The following is an 18,252-nucleotide window of genomic DNA, read 5'->3' on the forward strand; positions in this document are numbered from 1 at the left end:
ATGTGAGGAAATACTCATGAAATATCATAAGACAAAGTTAGCATATAGTGATATATTTGCAATATTACAGTTGGATATGCACACAAATATATGATGTGAAATGTAGCAGAATAATATTATCTCTGGATGACAGGATGGAAGTGATAAAGTATTTTTTCCAATCTTACAATGTATTACTTTTATAAGAATGAATGTTACTTAAAATGTAAATATTGTCTTATTGATTAGTTCCATGTATGTATAGATTCTGTGTTTGGATGGTTAAGAGCACAGGCCATGTGGTGTAGACATGGCTTTGAATTGCAGCTCTGCCCTTGGCTCATTGTGTGATATGGCCACTTTACTTTTCTAAGACTGCATTTCCTCATCTGATTTGGGACTCCTAGTACCTAACTGTTAGAGTCATCAGGGTTAGAAATGATAGTATGTATAATAGCCTTTAAAAAATTAATTCTCTATTTTACTTTAATTCTTGTAATAAAAACAGAAGTCAACTTTTTTTTTTGCCTCCCACTGAATATATCATTAATAACAAAGATGTTCAAGATACAATAGTCAAAACTCAAATGAACTTGGAGACGATTAAGTCTTTTGTACTTACCCAGATGAGTTACAAATTGATTATACATTTCATTAAAATAGAATTTAAATGGTAATAATTAAAATGTAATTTAAAATTTCTGCTAAGAGAAACATTGTTTTCATTCTTGCTAATCTTTTCCTGCTATTGAGCCACCACTAATATTACCTTTATCTCCATGGGTATAACAGCCTTTTGTAGCCTGGGTTCCACAACAGATTTCAGCCCTAACATCCTCAGGCATCTATTGTGTGTAGTGAATTAGCTTCTCTTCTGTGTGTCTAGAATGGTACAAATGATCTACCATCCTTGGGAGAATTGAAAATACAATCATCCAAGTAATTGTCTTGTTCTGTGGTTCAGATGAGAAACCCTGACTGGGATGCCTGGCACATAGTAGGCACTCAGTATAAATAGAAGTGATTCCTGTTGTTGTTGCCATAGAAGTCACATGAAAGAGAACTGGCTTTCCGAATTTCTTTGTTTGGTGCTAGCTTCTTTAGGAGAGGATATTTTCCAGAGTGTGATTCAGTAAGTGGACATCTCTGGGGGGGTTTCTCAGTCCTTGTCTCTGGATCTGAGACTGCCTTTGGCAGTAGGACCTTGGATAACTCCTCTCGTTGCCCTCTTATATTGTACCAGCTTCCTTCCTCCACTGCAGGGCGCCAAAGTACTGCCTCCCATCCAAGTAGAGTTTTAGAATGTGAGTTATCTTCCTGTAACTGTCCTTGTGTTAGAGAACTTACTCAGGCCTTGGATTTAATGCTTTCTCTACAATGGCTTGTTAGTAATGTATTCAGTCCTGGGTGTGGATACCTGCTCTTTTGGGTTGCTGATCATTTTTTAATACATTGCTAAAGACACTGTGTTTTTTAAATCATCTTGTGACTTTTCTGTGACATTTCTTTTAAAAATTTTTTATTTTTATGCAGTGTTAAAGGTTACTTTCCATTTACAGTTATCAGGAAATATTGGTTCTATCCCATGTGTTGTATTATATGATCCATCCTTGAGCCCATCTGACACCCCTAGTTTGTGCCTCCCCTTCCCTCGCCTTTATCTTGTCCCTTCTCCTTTCCCCACTGGTAACCACTAGTTTGTTCTCTATAAAGATATTGTTATAATGTTTTCCAATGAATACTTCCTCATGACTGCTTCTCATTTTATTTTAGCTACTGATCTGCTTCTTGCGTGGAATCCCATTTGTTTGGGGTTGGTAGAAGGTGTTATTGGAAAAATTCAGCTTCATTCAGGTATGTTTCTGTAAACTCTTTAAGCTTGTCAAATTTAATGTGGCATTCTATGACCTTGTCTTCTTTGAGGATAAATGTAGATTCTGTAATGGCTTGGATTCCTTTACCTTAATTTTGGATCTACCCAAAGTGGGTATATTTCCGTGTTGCAGAAACCAGTACTCGAGAAACCAAGCACCCCACTTGGAGAGCTGGAAAACTCAAGTTTATTATGCCAGCGGGCCCAGAGGAGTTAACACTCCAGACTCTGAGCCCTGAACAAAGGGATTACAGAGTTTTTATAGACAGACTGTAGTGGGCAACACTAGCTATTAATAGGCTGGTTTAAACTAAGGAGTTTCGTGAGCGCAGGAACAGTGGTCAAGATGGGGAGAGGGATGCCTGACCTGGACAGGCATGATTAAGCAGGTTTGCAGGGGCTGGGCGATTGCAAAAGAGCAGGACAAGGATGAGTGAGATAAACTCCAGTTCCTAGTATTGTGAATCCCCATTTTTTGAAACTGCGTGACCTACGTGATCTAGACTTTGCAAGGGGCAAACTGAGTTATAGAGGCAGAAGGAAAAGGAGGTTATGTAAAATTTTAACTTTTCCTCATCATCCGTATAAGGGAAACAAAAATACAGGCATCCCTCATTTTATTGTCCTTTGCAGATGTTGTGTTTTTTTACACATTGAAGGTTTATGGCAATTCTGGGTCCAACAAATACATTGGTCCCATTTTTCCAACAGCATTTGGTCATTTCATATCTCTGTGTCACATTTAGGTAATTCTTACAATATTGCAAACTTTATATTTGTTATGGTGATCAGCGATCTTTTTACTGTTATGATTCACTGAAGGCTCAGATGATGGCTAACATTTTTTAGTAAGAAAGTATTTTTTAATTGACGGATAGTTGATATACAGTGTTAGTTTCTGGTATACAGCAAAATGATTCAGTTATGTATATATATACACACACACACATTTTCATGTTCTTTTATATTATAGGTTAATATGAGATATTGAATATATCTCCCTGTGTAATACAATAGGATCATGTTGTTTATCTATTTTATATTTATATATAGAAGTTTGTACCTGCTAATCCCAAACTCCTAGTTTATTCTTCCCCTATCCTTCTTCCCTTTGGTAACCATAAGTTTGTGTTTTAAGTCTATGAGTCTTTCTCTATTTCAAAAATAAGTTCATTTGTGTTATATTTTAGAGTCCATGGGTAAGTGATAACATATGGTGTTTGACTTTCTCTTTCTGGCTTATTTACCTTATGATAATCTCTAGGTCCGGAGAAGGCAGTGGCACCCTACTCCAGTACTCTTGCCTGGAAAATGCCATGGACAGAGGAGCCTGGTGGGCTGCAGTCCATAGGATCACTAAGAGTTGGACACGACTGAGTGACTTCACTTTCACTTTTCACTTTTATGCATTGGAGAAGGAAATGGCAACCCACTCCAGTGTTCTTGCCTGGAGAATCCCAGGGACGGGGGAGCCTGGTGGGCTGCTGTCTATGGGGTTGCACAGGGTTGGACACGACAGAAGCGACTTAGTAGTAGTAATCTCTAGGTCTACCCATGTTGCTGCAAATGGCATTATTTCATTCTTTATTAAGGCTGAATAGTTTTCTATTGCCTATATACCACATCTTCTTTATCCATTCATCTGTTGATGGACATTGAGTTGCTTCCATGTCTTGGCTGTTATAAATAAATAGTGCTGCTGTGAACTTTGGTACATTGCTGTGTATCTTTTCAAATTATAGTTTTCTCTGGATATGTGCCCCGGGATGAGACTACTGGATCATGTGACAACTGTATTTTTAGTTTTTAAAGAAACCTCCACACTGTTTTCTTTGTGGCTGCACCAATTTACATTCCCACAACAGTGTTGGAAGGTTTCCTTTGCTCCACACTCTCTCCAACATTTGTTATTTGTAAACTTTTTAATAATGGCCATTCTGACTGGTGTGAGGTGGTACCTCATTGTTTTCATTTGCATTTCTCTAATAATTAGCATTGTTGAGCATCTCTTTCAACTGCCGATTGGCCATCTGTATGTCTTCTTAGGAGAAATGTTAACTTAAGGTATTTTTTGCCCATTTTTGATTGAGTTGTTTATTTTTTTGTTACTGAGTTGTATGAGCTGTTTGTGGTAGTTTGGAAACTAAGCCCTTGTGAGTGACATGGTTTGCAAATATTTTCTCCTATTCTGTAGATTATCTTTTCATTTTGTTTATGGCTTCCTTTGTTGTATAAAAGCTTATAAGTTTGGATTAAGTTCTATTTGTTTATTTTTGGTTTTATGTCTATAGCCTGGGGAGACTGAACTTAAAAAACAGTGGTATGATTTATGTCCGAGAATGTTTTGCCTTTGTTCTCTTCTAGGAGTTTTATGGTGTCGTCTTATACTTAAACCATCTTGAGTTTATTTTTGTGTATAGTGTGAGGGTGTGTTTTAACTTCATTGATTTACAGGAGCTGTCCAGCTTTTCCAACACCACTTGCTGAAGAATCTGTCTTTTCTCCATTGTAGTCAATATGTTCAGTGAAGAAGTACTTTTAATTAAAGTATGTACATTTTTAGACATAATCCATTGCACACTTAGTAGACTACAGGTTGGTGTAAACAATTTTTATAGGCACTGGGAAACCAAAAAAATTTGTGTGACTTGTTTTATTGATGTATTTGCTTCATTGCAGTAGTCTGGAACTGAATGTACAGTATCTCCAAGGGATGCCTATAAAGCTTTAGAGAAAGGAGGCATAATATTAACATCCTTTCTTCTCTTAAACCCAGCAACTTATTAAATGCCTACTCTCAGGAATTGTGTTAGTCGGTGGAATACAGTAGTAAGCAAAAACTGACCTGTTCCCACCCTCATGGAGCTTTCGGTTTAAGAAGGAAGGCTAGACATTAGTGATTAATCACTGAAATAAATGTATAATTATTTGTTAATTGTGATAGGTGCTCTGACAGATACACTAACTTCAGTGGTTTTGAAGGAGAGAATAGTGGGAATAAGGCTGGAGAGGTAGCCAGGTGGCAGACCAGGACTGATCAGCTTTGGTCAGCTGTCTATTCCTCATATAGTCAGCTCTGGCCAGGGAAGAGAAAGGGTCTGTTAGCACACAGCGTGGTGCTTCTAGGAGTCCTGTCCAGGGGAAGGCAAGCTGATGGAAGGTCTAGTTCATTCACCAGACCCTTCCTTGGAAGGACAGGCACCTGTGCCCTGAGTTCAGAGGGAACTTTGTTGAAAGATAGGTGTTACATAGGCAAGTCCCAAAAAGTCATGAAAAGGACGAACTGAAATATTTTAAGCACAAAATTTAAATATATATTTTTTCATTGTTATTGATTTTAATCGTGAGTTAAGAGCTATAGGAAGCTTTGCTATTACTGCTGTGCAATCAGGAGTGTAGCCACCTTTGTATGTTTTTAAAAATTCTTTTAAGGTAAAATTATTGCACATTTGAAAGCCAGGTTAATTTCTGAATATAAAGCACAAATTGCCATGCTGCTGCTGCTGCTGCTGCTAAGTCACTTCAGTCGTGTCCAACTCTGTGCGACCCCATAGACGGCAGCCCACCAGGCTCCCCTGTCCCTGGGATTCTCTAGGCAAGAACACTGGAATGGGTTGCCATTTCCTTCTCCAATGCAGGAAAGTGAAAAGTGAAAGTGAAGTCACTCAGTCGTGTCTGACTCTTCGCGACCCCATGGACTGCAGCCCACCAGGCTCCTCTGTCCATGGGATTTTCCAGGCAAGAGTACTGGAGTGGGGTGCATCGCCTTCTCTGACAAATTGCCATAGACAGTCTTAATTTCTTTTTGCTAATTTTTTTATTTAAAAAAATTGTTAAATATTTTATCGACACAAAGAGCTATTTGTCACCGATGCACAGTATACTTGTTGTAAATTAAACACATTTATCTACCATGTAGATTGAGAAATGAAACCAATGACTTTGGAACTCTTGCTGCCTTTCTCCAAGTGTCTTTTTCCCTTCAAGAGAACCTGTGATTTTGAATATTGTACTTATTATTCCATTGATTTTCATTATTGCTTTTGTTACATATATATCCCTAAATAATATGTTGCTAAGTTTTGTATTTTGGAAATTTTGTATAAATGATGTTAAGCCACTTGTGTTCTTTTACTTGTTGCCCCTACCCACACAACTGGATACTTTTGAGATTTGTCCACTTTGATATATGAAACTTTAGTTCCTATCTTCACTATTGTATTAGTAATACAATATCATAATTTGTCCTTTTTCCCATCATTGGGTAATTTTTGTTTTCTGGGCTTTTTTTTTTTTGCCATTAGAAATGAGACCACTGTGAGTGTTCTTGTACATTCTGTCTTTGGCAGTTTTGAATTCTTTCAGTACAAAGGAGAAAAGCATTTAGACATTGTGTAACATGCTAATAAGTATTTTAGTCACACTCTCCTACCTGTCCACATTTACATACTTATATTTTTTAAATTCATTTATATGCTGACAGGATAATTTCACAGTTGAATGTTCTGAGCTAAAATTCATTTTCTATTGTTTAAGTGAAGCATATGAAACTTTTGAGTTATTTTTCTCCAATTTCAGTTACATCTTGAAACAATGAATAAATCACTGACATGAGTCAAAAGACCTAAATCCAAGCTTTATTTATTAGAGCTTTGAGATATGAGAGAAATTACATAACATCTGTTTCATCTGTTGCTGTGTAATAAACTGCCACAAAAGTTTTAAAGCCTTAAAACAGTAACAGTTTAGAGTATCTCAAGTTCTGTGGGTTGACATGTGGCTCTTCTTCCCTTTTCGTCTGTTGGCCAGGGTCATCTGAGTGGCAGGACTCAGCTAGGAGTTTGCCTGGGGCACCCTAGTTTTCCTTCATTGGCATTTCTTCCATGTAGCTCATCTCATGAGGCCTCTTTTTGGGCCCCCTTTTTCTCCTGGGTACCTAGACATCCTTTCAGGGTGCTGAGGTGACAAGTTCCAGTGTAGAACGGCTTATCAAGCCTCTGCTTGCATCACTGAGCTTGCTAATATCCCATTGGTCAGAGGAGGTCACACAGCTAAACTCAGAACCAGCATGGGAAGGGGCTTCGCAAGGGTTTGCATCCCAGGAGGCTAGTTCATTGGAGCCCCCAATGCCCCAGAGCCTCTACTTCTTGTAAACTATAAAACAAGAGTGAAAATAACTGCTCACTTATTTTTCCTGAGGGTATTTTGGGTCTCACGTGAGGTAATATACCTAAAGGTGCTTAGTAAATTATCACTATTTTATCAATTCTTTTGGTTGCAAATACAAACCTATCAGTTTATGCAAACAAGTTTTTATTAGAATTCAAGGGAACAAAACCAAAAAGTTGATTTGTTCAGGATCTGAGATTACATTTTGTGGCAGAGAGTCTCTGACCATCGCTTGTCTCTGTACATCTCTTGTACATTCTTGTCTTCTTTTGGGTTTCTCTGTGTTTGTGTATATGGGATGAAATTTCTGTCCTTATGTGGTACTCAGACCGACTTTAGCCCTCAAGCTAACCGTATAACTTCTGGAGATTGACTGGCTCTCTAGTTAAGACCCTAGGAAGAGACCCTTTTTGGCTCAGTCTGAGTCAGGGGCCTTCCCTGGTCACAAAATTCAAACATGCCCACTACACTAAGCAGGACAGTCAGTCAAAGCAGGACTGACTTGGATTTGAACTTGGCAAACAAACCCCAAGTCATTTCCTAAAGCAGTGTACAAATATGCTACTGGTTGGTGAGTTTGATGCAGTGAAAGTATGGTCATTAGGCGGGTGGGGGCATTTCCTGTGGTCTTTTGTGGTCAGTCCCTGTTTACATGCACTTTCCCTCCTTGTACCTCATGTCTTTCTTTGGACCAAAAGAAGTTGGTAGGCAGTGTAGATACCTGTCATGTAGGATATTTTGGAAGAGGGAAAAATGAGGGAATAGAGTGAACTAGAGAAAATAATAAAGAAAATTTTAAAAAGAAGTAAACGGGGCTGGGAAAGTTTTTCACGCTCCTAATCTCTGTACTTTCCCCCTGCCCCCTCTTGCCACATCACTTCTAAGGTTTGGCTGTTAAGAAAGGATACAGGGGAAAAAAAACAAAGGAAAATCTCTTTTCTGGGCCTCCTGTGGCTCTTTCCCTCACCCAGAGAACTGCAGCCCCACCCTTTGTGCCACTCTACCCCGGCTCCCATGCCCTGAGCATCCGTCTTGCTCTTCCTGCCTTCTCTTTCTTCATCCTCTGTCCTGGGCATGCCTCATTTCCTCCCCACCCTGTGTTCCACCTAAGCTCTTGCTTTGACCACACTATCAACTTGCCCGCTGGGCAGTGTGCTCCTGATGTGTTAGAACTGAAATAATCACTCCAAGTGCACTTGCCCGTGGGAGCATCTTACCTTCTGGGGTAGAAGATGAGGGGAGAAAATGTCTGTACTTAAACTCTTTCTCACTCCTCTCTCCCTCCTACTTATTCTCTACATATTAATGCGTGAATTTCTGTTCTTGCCTAGTGAGATGGGAACAGAAGTTTACTTGAACAGTTGTCATTGACAGTCTAAAAGCGGCGTGGGTGAGCTGTGACTGTCATCAAGCAGTCGTGACTTTGGAACGGCATTAGTTTGCTAGGCTGCCGCAGCAAAGTTCCTCAAACTTGGGGTCTTAAATAGATTTATTTTCTTATCGTTTTGGAGGCTTAAAGTCTAAAATCTAGTCATCAGGGTTGGTTTCTTCTGAGGCCTCTTTTGCTGGCTTGTAGATGGCCATCTTCTCCTTGTATCTTCACATTATTCTCACTCTGTGTTTGTCTCCAGATTTCCTCTTATAAGGACACCGGTCATTAGGGATTAGAGCGCACCCTAATGACCTCATTTAACTTAATTACAGCTTTAAAGATCCCATTCTTTAAAACAGGCTCACATTCTGAGGCTCCGGGGGTTCGGACTCCAACATAATGAATTTTAAGGGGACCTAATTCAATCCGTAATAGGAACCTAACATCCTCTGGAATGCTCACTACAAAAGCATGTCCAGGAGAATTCTCACCTTTGCATCTGCCCTTTTATTTTACAGTGGAATAGGCCATTCCCCAAATATCACTGGGTAGGCACTGGCCCCAGCACTGGACTAACCTTGAGGTCACATGATTGCCTTGGATCAGGTTATTCATCCAAGCCTCAGTCGCTGGGTGATGACACCACCTAGATATGGTTATGGTAAGTTTAATAAAACTCTCATTAAGTGCTTAGCATGGCTTCTGATAATAGTAGGCATTCAGTAGATGCTGGCTATTATTATTATTTTTTCCTTAGTTTTAAAGGTAAAACATGTCACTAGAGAACACTTAAGTTCTGAATGTATAATTTTGAATAAATGTTAAACTTAGACTGTTTTTTCCAGTAACACTAATTTTTACTGAAACTAATGATGCTAACATGTCACTAAAAGATGACATGGTGGGGATTATAAAAGCATTGTTTTTAGAAGTGAAATATTAGTAGCGTTAGTGAAGGTTATATTTTATAAGTTGTGTGCCCATTTAGAAAAATGTGTGATAGAAAATAATTTAGAAGTATTATTTGGTTGTGGAATCCTTTGCTGATAATTGCCCTTCCTTTTATAGCAAGCTCTGCCCCTCAAATTGTTCTATTAACACTGATACCTAGAAAACAAACTAATTAGAATAGTTGGCCTTTCTTCAGTTTGGAAGGTCTCTTCCCCCAGACATTTGCAGGCAGGTAGACTTTCAGCCGGAGAAGGCAATGGCAACCCACTCCAGTACTCTTGCCTGGCAAATCCCATGGATGGAGGAGCCTGGTAGGCTGCAGTCCATGGGGTCGCTAAGAGTTGGGACACGACTGAGTGACTTCACTTTCACTTTTTACTTTCCTGCATTGGAGAAGGAAATGGCAACCCACTCCTGTGTTCTTGCCTGGAGAATCCCAGGGACGGGGGAGCCTGGTGGGCTGCTGTCTCTGAGGTCACACAGAGTTGGACACGACTGAAGCGACTTAGCAGCAGCAGCAGCAGACTTTCAGCCGGTTGGGATTTATTAGGATGAGGAACAGAAAGTCGAAGGAACATGTAATGTGCTAAATAGATGAAGGAAAAGTAAAGCTTCATGAAAAATCATTGTCTTCTATTCCTTGCAGTGTCCAGGAGGAAGTCAGAATGATGGTCAGATCTTACCACAGTCGTAATGACACATTACTTTTATTTTTCTTCTTTTTTGTCATCTTCTTCCCTCTCTGGAGGATGAGCTCCAAGGCAGGGGCTGTGTTTGTTGTGCTCACTGCTGTATTCCTCCTGTTCAGTGGCTATTCAAAAATATTCAGCACATAATTATTTAACAGATAATTATAGAGTGCCTGTTGTATGGTAGGGTCTACAGGGTGAACAAAATGCAAAGCTTCCAGGAGCATGGAGTCAAATCCAAGAGCTAGACATTAATTGCCCAATCAGAGTTTTATCATTAAACTTAAGCTTCTGAAGAAGACAAATGTGGGATATTGTGAAGCACATAGCAGAGGAGCGTGACTGGTGGGGATGGGGTTCCTGGATGGAAGGCATCCCTGAGGAAATGATGTCTCAGCTGAGGCCTGAAATGTGTTTTCTCAGTCACGGGGATCTTTTTGCACACGGCTTACTCTGCCAACAACTGCTCTCCTCTTGCTTTCCCCACCCTGACCCTGTCCAAATTATCCTACTGAAATAATTCTGACTTCAACTCAGACATCACCTCCGTAGGAATGCCCTCCATCCAGGAGACAGTATATCATCACACAGATAATCTTGAAAAGATGGCTTATGTACTCAGTCGCTTCAGTCATGGCTGACTCTGTGTGACCCTATGGAGTGTAGCCTGCCAGACCCCTCTGTCCATGGGATTCTCCAGGCAAGAATACTGGAGTGGGTTTCTATTCCCTTCTCCAAGGGGTTTTCCAAACCCAGAGATCGAACCCACCTCTCTTATGTATCCTACACTAGCGACACCTGGGAAACCCCCAAGATGGCTGGAGGCTGGAGGTCTTAAATGTATTACAAAAGCTCTTTAAAATCTACAGTAGTCCTCCCCCTGCCGCACCCCAGTCCGTAGTTTCCCTTTCTGAAGTTTCAGTTACCTGTGGTCAGCCATGGTCCAAAAATATTAAATGGGAAATTCCAGAAATAAACAATTCACAAGTTGTAAATTGTGTGGTGTCCTGAGTGGTGTCCTTACTGCCAGCTGCTGAATGGACGGTCAGAGCGTCCACTTACCCCAGACCTCCTACCCACTTGCTTTGGATCTACTTAAGTCTAAGAAGTCAGAAAATAACTAGTGAGCACTATTCAGTGAGTAGGGTATGTCTCTGTGCCCTCTGGCCTGGGTTATGAGTCATCCCTTTGTCCAGCGTATCCACACAGTATGTTTCCAGCCCATTTAGTCACATAATTGGTTCAGTTATCAGATTGGCTGTTGGTATCATAGTGCTGTGTTCAAGTAAACTTATTTTACTTAGTAAAGACCCCAATGTTCAAGAAAGAATGTGTATATAAGGTTTGGTTCTGTCTGCAGTTTCAGGCATCTACTGAGAGTCCTGGAATGTATCCCCTGTGGGTATGTGTCCTGAAGACTGTGCATGCATGGGTGTTAATTTGCTTTAGTCGTGTCTGATTCTTTGTGACCCCATGGACTGGAACCCACCAGACTCCTCCCTCATGGTATTCTCCAGGCAAGAATACCAGAGTGGGTTGCCATTTCCTCCTCCAAGGTATCTTCCTGACCCAGGGATCGAACCTGTGTCTCTTAGGTCTCCTGCATTGGCAGGTGGGTTCTTTACAACTAGTTCCACGAGGATAAGCTTGTTAGGGTATGAAATATCTGACTATAAAATGCAAATATATCCACAGTGTATTCAGAACTAGTTTGAAGAAAGAATTGTCAGGAATCCTGATTTATTTAGCAATAGGGGCTCTTTGTTTAGTAATTAGGAGAATTACTACTCCTAGTATTGAACAGCTACAGACACAATTCACTCAAGTCTCTCCCATTCATTAAAATAGTATCACCATCTGCTTCTCTACTGTTAAAGTGGTAAGGATATCGAGATCCTTAAAAATGGTACAATGTATTATGTATATGATTTTAAAAGTGTAATTTTGGTCCCTTGCTGTCTATGGAGACTTTGCTGTGACACTCAGTGATATGAAATATTTTTATACCTACAGTGTGAATGAATGGAATGTCACCAGCATTGCTTTCATACTTTCCTAAAAAGCCATTAGAAAGGCCCACTCCTCAGGGGCACTAGAGAAAGGGAAGAGAAGCCTGGCAGGGCCCCTGCTTGAGGCCTGCTTCTTGGGCACGGCCTTTAGATAGTACTTCTGTTTAAATATGAGTTTCATAGTCTGTGTACAATTGCATTGTGGGAGACGATTGTTTTATTGTCTACTGATGACTCATAGAAACATGTAAGGATTGTGATAATGGTTGCACAACTATAAATTCATTAAAATCATTGGCTTGTTTATACTTAAAATGAGTGAATTTTATGGTATGTAAATTATATCTCAATAAAGCCACTGAAAATATTTGTCAGAATACTTTTTTGTATTCTTTTGTCATTACTTCTGATTTTATCTTATTTTAGTAATTAATCTACCTTTTGATAACTTAAAGGTGACTTTTTTCAAAAGGTCAGTTTTCATTCCAGTCCCAAAGAAAGGCAATGCCAAAGAATGCTCAAACTACTGCACAATTGCACTCATCTCACACGCTAGTAAAGTAATGCTCAAAATTCTCCAAGCCAGGCTTCAGCAATACGTGTACCATGAACTCCCTGATGTTCAAGCTGGGTTTAGAAAAGGCAGAGGAACCACAGATCATATTGCCAATATCCACTGGATTATTGAAAAAGCAAGAGTGTTCCAGAAAAATATCTATTTCTGCTTTATTGACTATGGCAAAGCCTTTGACTCTGTGGATCACCACAAACTGTGGAAAATTCTTAAAGAGCTGAGAATACCAGACCACCTGACCTACCTCTTAAGAAATCTGTATGCAGGTCAGGAAGCAACAGTTAGAACTGGACATGGAACAACAGACTGGTTCCAAATAGGGAAAGGAGTACGTCAAGGCTGCATTGTCACCCTGCTTATTTAACTTATATGCAGAATACATCATGAGAAACGCTGGGCTGGATGAAACACCAGCTGGAATCAAGATTGCAGGGAGAAATATCAATAACTTCAGATATACAGATGACACCACCCTTATGGCAGAAAGTGAAGAGCTAAAGAGCCTCCTGAAGAGGAGAGCGAAAAAGTTGGCTTAAAGCTCAACATTCAGAAAACTAAGATCATGGCGTCTGGTCCCATCACTTCATGGCAAATAGATGGGGAAACAGTGGAAACAGTGTCAGACTTTTTTTGGGAGGGGCTCCAAAATCACTGCAGATGGTGATTGCAGCCATGAAATTAAAAGATGCCTACTCCTTGGAAGGAAAGTTATGACCAACTTAGACAGCATATTCAAAAGCAGAGACATTACTTTGCCAACAAAGGTCCATCTAGTCAAGGCTATGGTTTTTCCAGTGGTCATGTATGGATGTGAGAGTTGGACTGTGAAGAAAGCTGAGGGGCGAAGAATTGATGCTTTTGAACTGTGGTGCTGGAGAAGACTCTTGTGAGTTCCTTGGACTGTAAGGAGATCCAACCAGTCCATCCTAAAGGAGCTCAGTCCTAGGTGTTCATTGAAAGGACTGATGCTGAGGCTGAAACTCCAATATGCTGGCCACCTCATGTGAAGAGTTGACTCATTAGAAAAGACCCTGATGCTGGGAGGGATTGGGGGCAGGAGGAGAAGGGGTCAACAGAGGATGAGATGGCTGGATGGCATCACCGACTTGATGGATGTGAGTCTGAGTGAACTCCAGGAGTTGGTGATGGACAGGGAGGCCTGGCGTGCTGCGATTCATGGGGTCACAAAGAGTCGGACATGACTGAGAGACTGAACTGAACTGAAAGTTACTTTGAGGGAAGAATCTTAAAGATTAACAGTATTATTTGTCATATAACATTTCTACCAGATAATCTAAAGTGTAATTAAAAAGTCATTTTATATTCAGTTTTTCTCGTTTTTTTAAATATTCAGTTTTTCATTCTTGGCTTCCCTTGGGGCTCAGCTGGTAAAGTATCCGCCTGCAACGTGGGAGACCTGGGTTTGATCCCTGGGTTGGGAAGATTCCATGGAGAAGGGAAAGGCTACCCACTCCAGTATTCTGGCCTGGAGAATTCCATGGACTGTATAGTCCATGGGATCACAAACAGTCGGACACGACTGAGCGACTTTGATTCATGAGGGTCTCAGAACTCATGGATTTTGGAGATAAGATTCATGCTGGTGACTAGGTTCCTGGTTAACCCTTAAAAGATCCTTTCACTGTAGTTTAGCTGACCTATTTAGTTAATAGCTTTGGGTCTTGAAAGCAGGCGGGCTGAGCGGCGAGGGGCTCCTTTCTTTGGCATCTTCTGGTTGCTGTTTTTTGCTTCTGTCTTCCTTTTGCTCTCTCCCTAGGTGCTGAATGACCCTTCCCTCCTCTCTTTGCTCCCCTCTGTCTGCTCCATTACTTTATGCTTCAGAGTTTCCCATCACCTCCCTTGTCCCTGATCTGCGCTCCAATCTCCTTGGCAAGGATGGTTCCACCTCCCTGGTAGGAGCAGTGCTTGAATGAGACACATGAAGGTGACCCACAGTTCTGAGCTTTCCCAAGGGCATCAGACAAGCATGTGCTTAGTTCTGAGCATATCTCTAACTGACAGATTTTCATATCCTCAGGCAGAGAGGTACGTTAGAGGTAGGCCAGCTTGCCTCTTCTATTTCAGTCATTCTGCTGTCCAGTTATAAATGAATTTGTTCTTAAACTCCAGTTGTTTTCTCAGTGATTTCTATGGCAGTGATATTAAAAGTTCTTAACTCCATAAAGAGAAGAATTTTCTAAAGGTAAGAGTGACTGAGTATATGTATGGGCCACCTATAAAGGTGTTTCCTATATTTATATTATTTCCTCCTTTATATTCTTATTAAGGGTTTTATCTTATTGAATATTTTATCTTCCTGAGCATTTTGAAGTGATTACAGTCAAATTATTATCAGGTCTAATTGTGTTTTAAAAAGGGTATTTTTGATTAAAAACAAACCAAAAAAAACCCTCACTTACTTAGATGTGGCCAGTATCAGCCATCCAGGGCAGAAAATGAAGGTTATTCATCTAATTGACTATGACTTGGCTCTCAGGTTTGTTACAGCCTGTGGGCTTGTGTTCCCTCAAGCAGAGAGGCCTGTAATCTCCAACCTCACAGCATACTTGTGTCACTCCTCAAAACGGTAGTTTATCTTCATGATAAACCTTCACCATAAATAATCCCAATTATATTTAGTATGCTGGGGTTTAATAGGTAGGAAAGTATGTAATAGATTAACATTTTAAATAAATATGTAAGGAAACATCTTAGCATTTTAGCAAGAGAGAGACACAGTTATGTGGAAAATGTACTCTTGTAATAGAAACTCATTTTGCTCATTGATACTTAGACTTTTGTAGTTTCCTAGGACTGTTATAGATAGAAAAGTCTTTATATTTTTGTAGATTATAATAGATTAATTTTATGGCAGATCATTATTAGGGATTTTGTTATTAGGCTGAGTTTGAATTTGTTAAGCTGAATACGCTTCTGATTGCACCATTTGGTACCTTTGAAATGGACCCTAATAAACATATCTCATGTCCCAGACACTCTCCTTATGAGTCACTGTCGGTTTTCTGTATGTGCAGACTTAGGACATTTTAGTAGGCAATAGAGTGATCATTAAGAAACACTGAGTAGCTACTATATTTGGAAGATGAACAAATTAATGATTGACTCTTTGGTCACTGAGAATATTAGAAGCCCAATATGATGTACTTTTAACTACAGATATCTGACAGTGGAAAAAAACAGCATTGTTGTGTGGTAGTATTATTTGTATTTCTACTTACTTGATGTACAATGGTGTACGGTGCTCCTTGAAATATATTCAAAGGAATATACTACTTTATTTCTGTTTCTATTAGGAAAAGTATTTTTCTTGATGTAGTTTTTTAAAAATAGAAATGGCCTTAAATAGAAAGCAAAAAATTATATTAAACATACTGTGAATACATATCTTTTAGTAGAAATTTAAATTCATGCAGTTTAGTTGCTCAGTCATGTCCGACTCTTTGTGACCCCATGGATTGTAGCCTGCCAGGCTCCTCGGTCCATGGAATTCTCCAGACAAGAATAGAGTGGATAGCCATTCCCTTCTCTAAGGGATCTTCCTGGTGCAGGGATCGAACCCAGGTCTCCTGCATTGCAGGCAGATTCTTTGCCATCTGAGCATAAACTTACATAAAATCTATAGACTGATGCTTATATTCATTTAAAAGTACTAAATGGCCAATTAATAGCTTATGCAATAGGTATGAATGAAATAGGTTTTATGCACACAGTGGACTGAATTTAAATTCCTACCAATTTTGAAAAAAGAAAAGGCGGGATCCTTCACATTGAAACATGATTTATCTTGAGATGAGCCATGGCGGCTCAGTAGTAAAGAATCGACCTGCCAGTGCAGGAGATGTAGGCTCAGTCTCTGGGTCGGGAATATCCCCTGCAGAAGAAGATGGCAACCCGCTCCTCTCTTCTTGCCTGGGAAATCCCATAGACAGAAGAGCCTGGCAGGCTACAGTCCATGAGGTCACAAAAGAGTCGGGAATAACTCGGTGACTAAACAACAAAGCCATTAGGATATTACCCAATGATTAGATTCTCTTAGAATGCATAGTGTGTTACTATGCTATATAACAGATCATTTAAAGATACTTCATACATTTAAAAAAATGAGGTCAACAGAAACTAGTCAGAGATTGTTTCTGACAGTCACAATATCAAGAAATACTTTGAACTGCAAGAGGAAAAAATATGAAGAAAACCACACTTGAGCATTTATAGTAAAACTGATAAAAGCTGAAGTCAAAGAAAACATCCTAAAGCAGCCAAAGAAAAGCTACATGTTAAATTCAACGGTATTCAATAAAGCTTTGGTAGGAACAGTGGAAGCCGGAAGACAGTGGAATGATACCTTCAAAGTGCTTGTCTAGAATTTTATACCTTCAAAAATTAAGGGAAAAAAAGACATTTTGAGCCAAACAAACTGAATTTGTCACCACCAGTATCTGCACCAAAATAAATACTAAGAAGTTGTTCAGGTAGAAGGAAAATGATCCCAGATAGGAGTGTGGAAATGTTGGAAGGAACGTAAAACAATGGAAAGAGTAAATGTTGGTAAATTTAAACAAAGTTAGCTTTATACGAGGTTTAAAATTAACACAGAATGAAAACACACAACAATAATAGTAACTATAGTGAGCTAAAAAAGGCTGGTGTTCTCAGGTCCTTTCCTTGTCCAGGAACTGGCAAAAGCACTTATTTACCTTAGGCTTTTGTAAGTTAGGGCTCATGTTATCAGACCCTACAATATAACCACTAATAGAGTAATAAAAGATTGTAAAAAGCTAATAAAGGGAAGAAATGGAATAATAATTTTAACACTCAATCCAAAAGAAGACAAGGAAAGAAAGTATATAGAACAGGTGAAGAAATGCTAAGATGGTAGAATGATTCTTAAATGTTTTAACAATTACATTACATATAAATGGACTCATTTAGTCACTAAGTCAAGTCTGACTCTTTGTGATCCCATGGAGTGTTGCCTGCCAAGCTCCTCTGTCCATGGGATTTTCCAGGCAAGAATACACCTGTGTTGGCAGGCAGGTTCTTTACCACTGAGCCACCAGAGAAGCCCGTGAATGGATTTAGTAGTTAAAAAGCAAAGCTTTTCATAATGGAAAAGTAAAATTCATCTGCAAGCTACTTTTAAGACAGATACCTTAACTATATGTATAGAGAAAGGCTAAAAGTAAAAGGATAGAAAAAAGAAACCAAGCAAATGCTAACCTGAAAACTGATGTGCTCATAATAATATCAAAACAGACTTTAAGGCAAGAAGCATAAACAGATATACATTTCAAAAACAGCCAAATTTCAAGTCACCAGAAAGACAAAGCAGTGTTAAATTTGTAAGCACCTAAGCCCTAACGTATAAAAGGAGCAGTGAGTCATTTGGCTTAAATTTATTAGTTCAGAGTGTCAACTTGAAATGGCAGAGAAATACATAAGTATTCTTATTGTCAGCTTGACACAGAAGAAAGGAAAAGCGAGCCAACTGTAATTGCCTTTCCTAATTCTCTTTTTCCTTCACAGCGGCACATTTCCATCCTCTGATTCGTCTGGTTCGAATGCGGACTCTAAGCTCTTACTAGAGGCATAATCTGCAGAAGCTCTTCAAGAATTTA

At 39.6% G+C, this 18,252-nt stretch overlaps 1 protein-coding gene across 4 annotated transcripts in view; it reads left to right on the plus strand.

Annotated features, from left to right (window-relative positions):
* INPP5F (inositol polyphosphate-5-phosphatase F) overlaps window positions 1-18,252 on the plus strand; it is a 91,451-nt gene that overhangs the window by 21,111 nt on the left and 52,088 nt on the right. For 3 of the 4 annotated variants that reach the window (XR_005723547.1, XR_005723548.1, XM_040254869.1), the window contains exon 2: window positions 1,753-1,833. Coding sequence is in view for 2 of the 4 variants with exons in the window: in XM_040254869.1 (XP_040110803.1) it covers window positions 1,753-1,833 (81 nt within the window). In the remaining 2 variants the exon portion in view is untranslated. Of the gene's footprint in view, window positions 1-1,751; window positions 1,834-8,911; window positions 9,055-18,252 lie in introns of those variants that run through there. The other variant, XM_040254871.1, reaches the window with a different exon arrangement.

The sequence above is a fragment of the Oryx dammah genome, unplaced genomic scaffold (assembly GCF_014754425.2).
Source record: "Oryx dammah isolate SB20612 unplaced genomic scaffold, SCBI_Odam_1.1 HiC_scaffold_14, whole genome shotgun sequence".
NCBI lineage: Eukaryota > Metazoa > Chordata > Mammalia > Artiodactyla > Bovidae > Oryx > Oryx dammah.